Here is a 13,945-nt window from a genome sequence, read left to right as displayed (position 1 = left end):
TTTGGGAGGAGAGGTCACTGATGTAATAATAATTTTTTTCTCCTAATATTCTCACGATCGGCCGACAAAGCCCCAAAGATCGACCAGCAGCTCGCGATCGATGCGTTGGTGACCCCTGTTGTAAAGTATAAGTGTATTACACTAAGACTGTGAGGGAATGACAGGACCTAATTTCCAAAAAGTATGAGACCATCAACGTCTGTCCTGCAATAGTAAGCAATGTCTTCCATACAAGATACTTTTTATGATGGGAAATGTGGCAAAGTCAAAGCCATCTTAGTCACTGTCGACAAAGCCAACCTCATTCCATAGTGCCAGAAACCCTTGGAACTCTCAAAAAGAAAAACAACAAAACAAAACAAAAGCAGCTACAAATAACAAAAGTAGTGATTCTACACCTCAAAATCTTTCATTAGAAAGATAATTCTGGCACTTCCAAGTCACGCAAGGTCTGTTTTCAATGTCTGAGGATATCTTGGTCTCCTGGAGAATTGTAGAAGAGTCTCACTTCGATGCAAGTACAATCAAACCTCGGTTTTTGACAAAAATTCTCGCCAAAATAATCTCCATTATTGTACAATGCTACACGTAACACCGGTTGTATTTTACCCTTTACCCTCGCTATATCGCGGTTCGAATATCGCTCCCTCAGTATATCGTGGATTTTCAAAAAATAATTAATAATGATTGCTGTGTTATGGTTGACTATGGCCTATTATTAGTCAAAAAGATTGAAAGACAAGTTATACAGTATGTAGTACTGTGGTCACTAGGCATCAGTAATGTTATGAGACATGAGCCATGACGATAGATTACTTTACCTTTCACACTGCATGGAGACTGGCTACTGAGCCAGCAGAGTCGAGCAAACATGAGATCGAATGGGGAAAAAAGGTTCTCCCTCCTTCCGTGTGGAAGTGGTAAGTGTTTGGTTTCTTTGTCTTTCTTCCCCAGTCCGTTTGAAACACTTGGTTAAGTTTAGAGTAAGTAAATTGGAGAGGCTAACTAGTTAGCTCGCTAGCTTGCTATGCCAGCGGTGGCCGTCTGTTATGTCCCTGCAGTAATCCCGTAGCCTGTGTAATCTGATGTAAACAAAGAATAATAGGAGTGTAAGAGTGACTATTGGGGTGTTATTTTATGTCCACAAGGCTCTAGTAATGTAAAAACCCATATTTAGAAAGTCATAAACAGGTTTTAATTTTCTAAATATGACAATATTCTGTTTATTAATATTGAATCCTACTTTGAGAAAATTCACCAAACAAAACAAATTAACGGCGATAAACGAGGGACGACTGTACTTAGTTTACACAACACTACAATATCCTGTAAGAAACATTCATTTGGCAAACTCAGATGAGAATGTTACACAAAGTCGCCCATTTGCCAAGTCGAGTATCAATCCTCGGGGTCGAGTACCCAAACAAGGCACCAAACACGTTGGTGACTCACTGTGCATTTTTTTTTTTATTGAATGTGACTGCTAAATAACCCACCATGGGGCCAGAGAATGTTATGAGTGCCAGCAGTTTAATAAAGAAGTAGAGAATGACTGTTGAATTCAAAAAATAAATCATTGCAAAGTACAAAGATGGAACAGATTAATTTGATTAAATTATTTCCTATGGGGAAAAAAATGTCTCCAATTTCATACATTTTCATCTGACCTTTTGGAACTAATTAATAACAAAAACAGTGATACCACACTGGTAAAATCATTGCCAGAGTTTTTGGTGCAGAACAGACAGACATATTGCATTGCTGAATACACAGGAAATTACTCCACATACTAAACAGGACATCTGTTAAAATAAACGGAAGGAATTATTATTTCAAACATTCTAGTGGGTTACCTTACCTTTCTGTGTTGCTGGACTGTTTTGGAGGCTTGTGGCTTTGGAGGAAGGCTTAGAGGAATCTCCGTCAGAGTCTTTGCTAGTGTCAATGGACACAATCACATCTTTCATTCCAGATGACTTTTCTTGGGAGGACAGCAAATCATCTGTAAGAAACAAAGGTTCAGGAAATTTGTTCCTTTTCAACTGATAGTCACATTTCGATCATGCCGTTCTGTTTTGCTGGTTTGATAGGCAGTTGGATTGACAGTTGCCCTATGTACATTTGGATACAGCAATATATGTGTATTATGTAGCTAAATTATAGTTGGAGTTCGCAGAAATGTAATACCTTGTCCATGTATATGCGAAACATCCAAGCCCTCCTTCAATCGCAGAATAACAGCGCCATACTGGAAGTCAAATGCATCACTGAGAGAGGAAAAATTAAACAAATTAGCAGTAGGTCCATCAAAAAAAAAAAAAACAAGCATACAAGCCACACCCAACGGAGCACACACGCAGGAAAAGGTGACGTGAGCTTCTCTGAGACTGTGTAAACGAGCTGGCCTATGCTTCCCTTTTCAGGCCGAACGACAAATCTCATTCAGTTTAGCTCGTAATTGTGACGAATAAAAGACGGTGGTGTTCTTGAATTTTCTGGGTGAAAAAAGTGTAATTTGGATCCAAGGAGGGATAGTACATTTAAAGCGACGAAGCATATAAAAAAAACAGCTAAAACAGGGATTTTTGGAGGTTACGACACGGCACTAAAAATCAAGTAGTTAAGACCTAATAAAATTGCAGTCCTCTAAATTCAACGATGAACAGGGCTGCTTAAGTAAGATATTATATCAGAAGAACATGGATTATAAAGTATTATAAAATAATAGAAGTTCCTTACAGCGGGAGCTTTAACATTTTGTCAACAAAAGCTCTACTTACTGGATTATACTCATGTACGTCTCCACATTCATCATGTCTCCATCCCGCCAATCATTCTTGAAGCCAAGCACTAGAGTGTTAGGCTTGAGACGACCCAAACCTGTAGCCTTAAGAGGGAGAAAAATCTGATTTAGAAAATGCCATCTTGTGAGGGGGCGACGCCAGGCATTGAGTACTCCCTGCAATATCATGCAAGGCTAACAATTTCACACGCTGACCCTTGCTTTTAATGCCTCATTTTATGAAGCACGCTAATAAAGGTACAGTTTCCCTTTTATTTGTTACTTGATGTAAACCATTTTGTATCGAATAAACAACCAGTCGAAAAATTCCTGGCATTTATGCATAACCACTACACTCAAAGCTGAATAGCTTGTCAAAGAAAAGAGAGTGTGGTTGCTCAGGCTCAGCAAAATAAAATATATATCCAGAATAGAATATTAAAAATACTCTTCTGCATAAGACTGGAGAGGACAAGCAGTTGGTGCGCAGGCGGTGATACCAGCATTGTATGCAAATCACAATGTCTCCTGGCATATTGTTGTTTATATAGTAATAATAATGATAATAATAATAATAATAACATGCACAGAATCCCTAACAAATGTTCTCATGTACACAGACCCTTAATGGCAAAGTCACCCTACCTGGAGCAGGAACTGGCTCCCCTGCCTCATGTCCTCTGCAAACACTGGCGTATAGAAAGCCTTTGTTTCATTCTTCAGCAGCCAACGCTGATACCGGGATTGCTCTGTTGCAAGATCTTTGAAGTTTGGTCTTCTATAACCCTGTAGAGTGGCAAACACACACACTGTAGGATACAATGGTGACAATGGAATATTTAATTAACTATGATGATTGTATTTGTATAATATCAGCATACAACAACAACAGTATAACGATATTGCCACCACATTTGAACTTTGAACTCTTCTAGATCCTGATAAAACATAAAAAATGCTCATCTTTGTTATGAGGGTAAGTTAGGGGGGTAAGTCCCCAAAAATAGCCCGCAATAAGTTAAATCCGACAAGTAGCCAACTTCATTTATTTACAATTATTATATATGATTTAAGGCTGCAAAATCCCTCACTATACAAATTATACACTTTTCTCAGACAGGCAATAACGTTTTCTCACATTTCTCTCTTGTTAAAACGTTCTCAAAAATGTTCAAACCTTTGTTTGAATTTTAATGATCAACCTTCAGGTCGGACACAAGAAATTAGTAAGTCACTCATGCATATTTCACTCCTGTGATCGTGCCTTATTGTCCTGGTGCCGTTCTGCTGTACCATAGCATTTTTGCATCCTTGTTAAAACATATTGCTGCAGTACTCCTGTTGCGGTCCTCCTCCTTCATTTACAGGAACAAGCAAGCAAGGGCGGCACGAAGTAGACTGATTGACAATGGTCTACAGCCAATCAGGACGCAGAAAACAATGGGTGGTGCAGACACATGAGCGAGGGAAGAGAGAGAAACACTCAACTCCCCACAATGCAATTCTTCTTAAAGCGGTCAAAGCTGGAATAAAAAAATTTTTAAAAGCAGGAAAAAAATCTGCGAAACAGCAAAGCCGTGAAAGGTGATAGAGCGAGGGGACAATGTACTTAACTTCAGGCCATCAGTGGCCTTGCAGTTGTCGTTCGTATATAAGCTACATATATTGTATAGTATGTAACAATATTGGTCACAGCACTGAAACCTGTGGTTCACCACAAACTGTATCTAAACATGCTGATGTTCTCTCAGCTTTACAAATTCACAAAAAAAACATAATGCCACTCTCTTCTAATGTGTTAAGATATTCTGATGAATTGTATTGAATGCTTTTGTCAGATCCATAAATAGTCCAGCTGCACATTGTTTGCGATGTACTGCATTGGTCATTTTCTCAGTTATTTCAATTAGCGCCATCGATGTTGAAATGTTTGCTCTTGTTTCCGTATTGGCTGTCCAAGAGTAGTTCACTTTTGTTTATGAATTTATCTATATTTATTTTTTTAGCTCTTTATTTATTTTTTTAATTTATCTTTTGGCCCGCGGCACATATCTAAATATATGATTTAACAAGAAAAGCAAGAAAAACTGCAAAAATGGAAAAATCATCAGAAATTTTATATAAGAATAAAAGTAAAAATATTCAATTCTAATAAGAAAAAGTAATCATTTTCTGAGAATAACATTGTAATATTATGAAGAAAAATAACATCATTTGAGTAACAAAGTTGAAATATTGAAGAAAGATGGGTTTTTTTTAAGTTGTAATATGAACAACAAAGAAAACAACAAATAATAAAGACAAAATATTATGGGAATCAAGTCTTAATTACAACAGAAATGAAAAAACAGACAATTTTACTAGAATAATGTCAAAATATTAAGAGAAAAAAGTTGTATTCTCACAAGAAAAAAAGTCACAATTTTACGAGAATAAACTTGTATAATAATGTCATGATGCCATTTTAGTAGCACAGAGTTGAACTATTAAAAAAAAAAACACTTCAAGTCATAATATTATGAGAAACAACCGAAACAAAATAAAGTTGTCATTTTCTGAAAATTAGGTTGGGGAAAAAGTTATAACATTATGGTAATAAATCTGCATGTGTTGCTTTACAAAATATCAAAATGACCCTTGAATCCTTTCATTTTTCAGTATGTGGCACTCACACTCAATTTGTCATTTACATGTATTTCCCATTGTGTTCTGCATGTAATGAGACTCTATCACACGTTTTTTGTTCATATTTCTGGTTGTCTGTAATAAATTAATTGGATTTATTATTTCTGATGGGGAAAAAAATGCTTTGTCTGACCTTTTAGAATGGTTTTATGACCAAGATTTATTTTTATGACCACCACATCACAGACTATCGACAGCAGAGTAGCGTAGCCACGTCCAGCCAAACCACACTTCCAGATGAGCTGAACGAGTTCTATGCCCGCTTTGACACCCAAACTCCTGATGAGCAGAGAGGGTGGCTGGACTTGGGGAGCACACAGGACTCACCTCTCATGGTGACATCAGCTGATGTGCGCAGGGTTCTAAACAAAACAAACCCACGAAAAGCAGCAGGGCCAGACAACATCTCAGGACGTGCACTTCGGGTTTGCTCAACAGAGCTAGCTGATGTGCTTGCTGACATATTTAACCTGTCGCTTGCACAAGCATCTGTACCGACCTGCTTTAAGTCCACCACCATAGTGCCCGTACCCAAGAAGAGCAACGTGACCTGCTTGAATGACTATCGCCCTATAGCACTCACTCCTATTGTTATGAAGTGCTTTGAAAGAATAGTCATGACCCACATCAAAAAGAGCATCCCGGCGGCAACTGTGGACCCTCTACAGTTTGCATATCGCCAGAACTGGTCCACGGATGATGCAGTCAACACTGCCATCCACACAGCCCTTTCGCACCTACAGGGCCAGGACACATATGTCAGAATGCTATTTATAGACTATAGCTCTGCTTTTAATACAGTCTGCCCCCACAAACTCACAAATAAGCTCCTCACACTTGGCCTGTCTCCCTCCCTCTGTAACTGGGTGTTTAACTTTCTCACAGGCAGGCCCCAGTCAGTCAGAGTCCACAATCGCACATCCAGCTCAAGAATTGTGAGCACTGGGACCCCACAGGGGTGTGTGCTGAGTCCACTCCTCTACACGCTCTTCACCTACGATTGTGTGGCCTCTCAGAACAACACCAGCATCATTAAATTTGCGGATGACACTACAGTCATCGGACTGATCACTGGTGGTGTTGAAACATCATACAGAAGAGAGGTGGCGGACATCATAGCTTGGTGTCGTGATAACAATCTCCTTCTCAATACAGATAAGACTAAAGAGATGATCATCGACCCAAGAACAAGGGAAAAGGAGCCGCATAGACCCCTGTTTATTGATGAGACTGAGGTGGAGAGGGTGAAAACCTTCAAGTTCCTTGGCACACACCTCAGCGAGGACCTCACCTGGTCTCACAACACCCAACAAATTCTGAAGAAGTCCCAAAGGAGACTGTACTTCCTGAGAAGACTGAGGAAATTTGGCATGTCCACCACAATCCTGAGTTGCTTCTACAGATGCACTATGGAAAGTGTCCTTACCGCCTCCATCACTGTTTGGTACGGTAACTGTACAACACGTGATAGGAAGGCACTCCAGCGGGTGATCAAGACCTCACAGAACATTGTTGGGGCAGCCCTCCCCTCACTGCAAGACATTTATAAAACTAGAGTCCTACGCAGAACACACAACCTCATCAAGGACAGCACACATCCACAACACTCATTATTCACACTCCTACCGTCAGGCAGACGCTACAGGAGTTTGAAGTCCAGGACCACAAGGCTGGCAAACAGCTTTTACCCACAGGCCATCAGGCTTCTCAACGAAGCACTCGCACACGCTGCACGCACCACACGCACACACTCATAGCACTTTATTTATTTATTTATTTGTATTATTTACTTGTATTAATGTCTCTTCTCTTGTTGTTGCTTAATTTATTGGTATATATGTTTATGTGTTTATGTTTCTTATGTTCTTATTCTTTCTTGTGTTTTCTTTCTTTTCTTGGGAGAATGAACAGAATAAGATTTTCATTGTATGGTATAACTGCTGTTTTACCATGCACATGACAATAAAACTCTCTTGAATCTTGAATCTTGAATCTCTTGAAGATGGAGGTTCTACTGTATATTGTAAAAGACAGTAATGGTCACTGATGTCATGAATTAGCAGGCAACTCCTTGTACTGTTATCAAAGTCATTAGTGAATGTATTGTCAATTAGCGTGGCACAATGGTGTGTTATTCTACTCCGTGTAGTAACTGCTAAGATTTAAAGCCATTAAAAAAAAAAACACATTTGCTCACCGTGCGAACATGGCCACACACCATCAGACCCACATTCTTCGTAAAGCTGTGAACCAGGTCCAGTAGAGCTGGACGGGAGTTGGGGTAACCAGTCATCACCAGACACTGGGGTCTACATAGAATATTAAGTAAATGTGTCAGTTTTACTGTGATGAACAAACTTTGAGTTCATGTTTCTGTGGTAGCGTCTTCAGGAGGAGGGGGGAGAACTAAAGCAGATTAACACATATCAAAGGAAATATGTTAAGCTCCTTGGGATTTTCACGAGAATGAGCTCAGGACATCATTTGACACCTGTTATCCTGCTTAGTTTGTTACCATTTGAACTTTAAATAGCAAAATACAGCTACTCGTGTTTTAACATTCAAATGCTTCTTATTTAACTAGCCACAACATGACAACATACCACAGAACTTGTGCTTGGTTGTGTTTCATACCTGAAATTCTTAATGTGGTCTTCTACTCCACTGAGGTGCAAAGTGTGGGTCAGAGCTTGGTGGTAGGTCAGCGCCTGGGTCGATGAGCCCCAGTTCACATCTGGACGGGAGGGTGCGCGCAGAAACAGACGTTGGAATTAGGAAGTGTGTTTATGGGTCACCCTGCTGAGCCACAGGCCGTCTGGCCCATGTGGCGTTGCAGGCAGTAAGTAAGCTTTGTATGTATGTGTAGCTGCATGTCAAACTGAGTGTGCACACAGGTGTGCTCCAAGTTGCAAAGCCTGCATTGTGTTTGTGGAGACTCCAAAGACCTAGCAGTCCTGTATCACATAAGCACTGAATTCAACAGATGCGGATCCCTGAACATTCATGATTCAGCATTCAAAGCCCCACAAATTTGTGGTCAAACAAATATTTTCTATTTTTTTTCTCCAAAAACAGCCTGTTTTTGCTGCAGAAAGCATATTCACCCGAAGTCTGTAACAATTTCTAAAATAAAGTGGAACCTTGGTTAATGCCCATTCCGTGTGTTTCACTTAACGTCAAAAATTTTACGGTTTACGTACATTTCCTGTTAGAGTGCAGCGAATGTATTATTTTCTTATTAAAACACTGCGGGAGTCCAACTGTGTTATTAATGTATTTTTATCGTAGATAAGCTTCTAGCACAGAAGCTAGCTTGCTAAGTTACAAAATGGCAGCCAGAACCGGAAGTCAGCTACGTAGCTTGTCGATGATGTCATCAGCGATTAACCCTCAAAAATGTTCACAGAAAACACGTTTCTATAGTTTTACATGCACAAAACAATTCTAAAGGCATATAAATGATGAATGAATGGCATAAATGAACTTTTAGGGTTACCTTTACCTTCACTGACATTCTTGACATGAGTATTCCCAAACACATGATGTGGCAGCGAGACACAACACGGACACCACCTTCCTGTTTTGTCAGTTATTTCTTGCATTAATTTCAATTCAATAGTGTTTCTCACCTTCTTTACCAAAAAGCTAATACTTGAAACTTTCTGTTGCTCCACTTTGGGTTACTGATGTGAGAAATACTATTGAAATCAAGAAATAACTCATGGCAAAAAAAAAAGGTGGTGTCCGTGTGGTGTATCGCTGCAACATAGTGTCTTTGGAAACATTGTGTCTTTGTTTTTGGAAACAATCAAGAATCATGTCTTCAACCAAGGTAGGTAAAAGTAACACTAAATGTTTATTTATCCCTTTCATTCAGCATTTTTGTGTATTTATATGCATTTGGTATTGTTTATTGCATGTAAAACCATAATTGTAAAACTATAAAAACATATTTTGTGTTGACATTTTTTTTTTCCCACAGGTGCCGCGAGGTGCAAAAGTGAAACTTACAGTATATACAGTACAGAGGAACCTTGGTTAACATCATTAATCTGTTCCAGAATGTCCGACTCTAACCGAAACAAGGGACAAATGCATTTAAGGTTATGTTTTACCTTTACCTTTGTTGGCAAAGACAATGTGGCAACACGGACACCACCTATTTCTTGAATTCAGTCGTGTTTCTCACCTCAATTCTCTGCTTTTCTTTTGATAATGGCTCCAAAATAACCCAAAACCAGCCGGCATTTTGATCAAGAAGGTGAGAAACCCTACTGAATTCAAGAAATAACTCATGGCAAAACACAAAGGTGGTGTCTGAGTGGGTCTTGCTGCCACATCGTGTCTTTGTCAATAATCATGTCTTCAAGGTAAAAGTGACGTTAAATGTTCATTTATCCCTTCCATTCATAATTTTTGTGCATTTCAAAGTGTTTTCTGCGCATACAACTATCATTGTAAAACTATGAAAATGTGTTTTGGATGTGTATGGGGAAAAATTTATTTGGTTTAGAGTATGTTTCGGTTAGAGTCGGACCATCTGGAACGGATGTATGATGCCAACCAAGGTTCCACTGTACCTATTCACACAAATATGTTACATTACAGTTTGGGGGTACGTCACAGCTTCACATCTAACAGAAACAAATGGCTGAAAATGACATACTTACCCGGCTTTTTGTAGTTGACATAAATATAGAGACCCAGGACAATGACGTTGGTGAAAAGAGCAGCCCACCAGTTGATCACAAACATTACCACGCAGCACAGTACAGCTCCAGCCAGAGAAACCCACATGTTGTAATATTTGAAGCTGGGACGCCACCCTGGGAGATGAATGGTGCAGGTTTAGAAACAAGATGTGAAAATTAAAATGACCTGTGTACAGCCTTTTTTACACAGAGGTCCCACAGAATTGCCGCATCAGAGCCGTTACAAAAGATCCGGCATTTATTTGTGCATGTTTACATGGAAACCAGCAAAGTAGGAAAATTGCTGCAGCTCTCACACAGCAGCACATCATCCCAAAATCAGATTCCGTATTTTTCAGCTATAAAGCGCTCCGTGGTATAATAAGTCGCATTAATCAAAAAATACATCCAAAAGAGGAAAACAAACATACTGTATATATACATGTCGCAATGGAACATAAGTCACATTTACCTGTATTTTTGATGGATCATAAATACCATATCATCAGGGCAAGCTTTTAAATTTTTATGTATTTATTTATTTATTTATTCAGAGGGAGGGGGAAATATTTACAACAACAAGGAGACAAACTAAAGCTGCAGAAGCTGAAATAAGTAATTTTTAACTATAAAAACTTTTAATACATGACATGACGCCTGGAAGGATCCAGGTGTGTAGAAACATATCAAAACAGTCCGTATTTTAACACCAAAATTTCATTTTTGTATTCAGAAATGAAATCAAATAGACTGAAAAATCATACGTGTGGATTTAGTTAGTCAGTGGCTGACACAACAGCTACAATCTTCAAACTAGACATAATTAGTGTCCTGATTAAACACTGCCGTCTAAAATAGCACATTTCTCAATCCGCACAGGCATCATATCATGAGAGTTACACCTTACTTACAGACACATAGTCTCCAAGGTAGAAGCATATTACAATGTATTCTGTAACAAAAAGTGCCCGGTATGCTCTGTATCATTCAATTTGTGTGGCTAACTGTGTCACAAGCTCAACGCAAGAAATTATCGCAGCCACTATGTGCCACCAACCAAGTAAAAGGCAGCACATGTTAATTTTAATATATGAGTTGCACCTGACTATAACTTCCGGGACCATGCAAACTATAAAAAAGTGTGACTTATACTCCGGAAAATATGATAATTAGGTACATGACAAAATCAATAGGGTGGGAGAAGTGAGTGGGAAGTGTCCTTCACACCCATGTCCCGTTGTTCCACTGTTCCCGTACACAAGTCGCCGGCTTTATGGATAGTAAAACAAAAAAAGGGGGAGGAAAAAAAAAGGGGTGGGGGATTACCGTGCTGCTGGTACGTCCACATATAAACCTTTGCAAAATGTATAATTCTGTTAAAATGAGGAAAAGTATTAGATATTTAAGTTGAACAGGTTCATCAAATACAATTATTTTAGACAACAATGGGCGGACGACATGAGAAGCTGTTTTTTAATGAATTGTGGTCGTGGTCTAAAAGGAAATGGATAGAGGGCAAGTTGAACATGAGCTTGGGTTAAATAATGAGATATCAGTCTGTTACACAGGAAACCAGAAAGCTATACCAGCTATTAGGAAACACAGTATTTATTGACTGGTTGTGGAGGAAACACAAGAACAAGCTAATTGGTTTTTAGTGATGGGACATAGTTGCTCTGCCTTGTTATATACTGACAGAGTCTAAAACCACAAGACATAAAGGGTACATTGACTGTGCCATTGTGGCCGATAACAAGCAGGGATTTTCCCTGAGTAAGATTGGCTATAAAGAGGCGAAAACTTTTTTTTTATTATTGTAGTTGGACAGGTGGTAAAATGTAGTCTCTTGTCAATATTTGGAAAGCTGTTCGCCTCAAATTGAGCCATGTACCATTTGTGTCCATGTACTGTAATTACATGATCTGCTTGGTGAGAGAATCTGTACCTGGAGCACAGCTAGAGCTCTGGGATTAAAGGGGAAGAGAGCACAGAATTTAATATGTAAAAAAAACAACAAAAAAAAACATTGCAGTTTAATCAGAACATTTCTTTGAAGATCAGTCATAAGACTCCCTTCCAATATTTGAATAGATATTCTCTAAACAAGAACATGCCGATTAAAAAAAGAGAGAAAGTACTTTCTTTGTGGAAGCAAATCCAGAGGAATCTGAAGGAGCAGATCTGTCAACTTTGAAGAGGTTTTATGAGCACTCCCCCTCGACAACAACAAAATTCAAAGGATGAGGGCTGGGTGCCTTGGGTCACTGTGTGAGGGGGCCATGGATATTCTTGTAGATTTTTTAATACAGTCGTCGCTCACTACATCGCGGTTCGAACATTACTCCCTCACTCCATTGCGTTTTTTTTTAAATTAATCAATTAATAAATGGCCGCTGTTTCGTGGTTGACTATGGACTATTATAAAAAAAAAAAAAAAAAAAAAAGAAAAGATTGAAAAACAAGTTATATGTAGTATTCTGGCCGCTAGGCGTCAGTAATGTTACATGACATTAGATTAGATTACCTTCACACTGCATGTCGTCAGGCATGAAGTGTCTGACACGACAGTTCTCCTCCCATTCCATGTGGAAGCGGTAAGGTTTTGTGTTCTTACTTTGTCCTTCTTCCCCGCTCCATTTGAAACAGTTTCTTAAGTTTAGAATAAGTAAATTGGAGAGGCTGACTAGATAGCTCGATAGCTTGCTATGCTAGTGGAGGCCGTCTCTTATGTCGCTGCGGTGATCCTGTAGCCTGTGCATGACAGTTGAGCACTGTGTCGCATACAACGAATAATAGGAGTGTAAAAGTGACTATTTCATGTCTACAGGGCTCTAATAATCGTAAAAAATCATATTTCAAAAGTAATAAGCAGGTTTTCTATGCTCTAACCATGAAAATACACATTTATTAATACTGAATCCTACTTCGCGGGAATTCACTCCTCACAGATCCAATTAACTGTGTTAAACGAGGGACTACTTTGAACAGGGACACATTTTATTCAACACATTCACTGAAAATCTCAAGTATTTTCAAGTCATCAGACTGAAGTCCGGGTCAAGTCCAGAGTGACTGATGTCAAACTCCAAGTTGAGTTGCAAGTTAATTCCAGACTTTATAAGTGGTCCCGAACACGGACCTCCAAAACTAACTCTTAGCTAGGCCATATTCACTTTAGCGTAACCCATGTTCGAAAACACAGAGGAACACACATGGTCACAGACCAGGGCTCGTATTTTCACTAACTCCACCTACAAACTTTGAGCAAATTATCTCAAATCCGAACTATGGATATGAGACAGATGGATGATACGATAGTTTGCGAACAGATTTGTGCTGTGCCGTACGATGTAGGATCTCGCTGTGATGACTTCATAAGTGGATCCACAAGTCAGACTTCAATTATTCAGTTATCTGTGATGAGTGCGGTGAAGACAAGCCCCTGTTATCATGTGTATGATGATGTCACCCTGATCCACATATGCCATATGCCTTTCTTCATTAATTATGTATAACATGCCTCATTAGCTGCCATTACATTTGTTTAAGGTTAATTATTTATGATAGGATAGCTAGATAGCTAGTAGCTCATGTATGCAGTAGCGTGCTGGGGGAGCAGCCTCACGAAGGAAGCCACATGCCTGAACAAACTGGCGAGGAAGGCAGGCTCTGTCATTGGCACTGAGCTGGACAGTCTGACATTGGTGGCAGACCAAAGGACACTGAGGAGGCTCCGTTCCATCATGGACAACCAGCATCATCCAATGCACAGCATCATCTCCCAACA

At 39.3% G+C, this 13,945-nt stretch overlaps 1 protein-coding gene across 1 annotated transcript in view; it reads right to left on the bottom strand.

The window, feature by feature from the left end:
- slc12a2 (solute carrier family 12 member 2) overlaps positions 1 to 13,945 on the bottom strand; it is a 72,114-nt gene that overhangs the window by 18,772 nt on the left and 39,397 nt on the right. Inside the window, exons 14-20 of the mRNA XM_054758133.1 lie at positions 10,138 to 10,293; positions 8,102 to 8,201; positions 7,665 to 7,776; positions 3,428 to 3,568; positions 2,781 to 2,887; positions 2,188 to 2,267; positions 1,859 to 2,002 (exon numbers count right to left, since the gene is read on the bottom strand). Coding sequence (XP_054614108.1) covers positions 1,859 to 2,002; positions 2,188 to 2,267; positions 2,781 to 2,887; positions 3,428 to 3,568; positions 7,665 to 7,776; positions 8,102 to 8,201; positions 10,138 to 10,293 — 840 coding nt within the window. The remainder of the gene's footprint in view (positions 1 to 1,858; positions 2,003 to 2,187; positions 2,268 to 2,780; positions 2,888 to 3,427; positions 3,569 to 7,664; positions 7,777 to 8,101; positions 8,202 to 10,137; positions 10,294 to 13,945) is intronic.

This window comes from Dunckerocampus dactyliophorus, chromosome 17 (genome assembly GCF_027744805.1).
Source record: "Dunckerocampus dactyliophorus isolate RoL2022-P2 chromosome 17, RoL_Ddac_1.1, whole genome shotgun sequence".
Classification (NCBI taxonomy): Eukaryota; Metazoa; Chordata; class Actinopteri; order Syngnathiformes; family Syngnathidae; genus Dunckerocampus; species Dunckerocampus dactyliophorus.
This window is presented reverse-complemented; position numbering and strand designations above follow the sequence as displayed.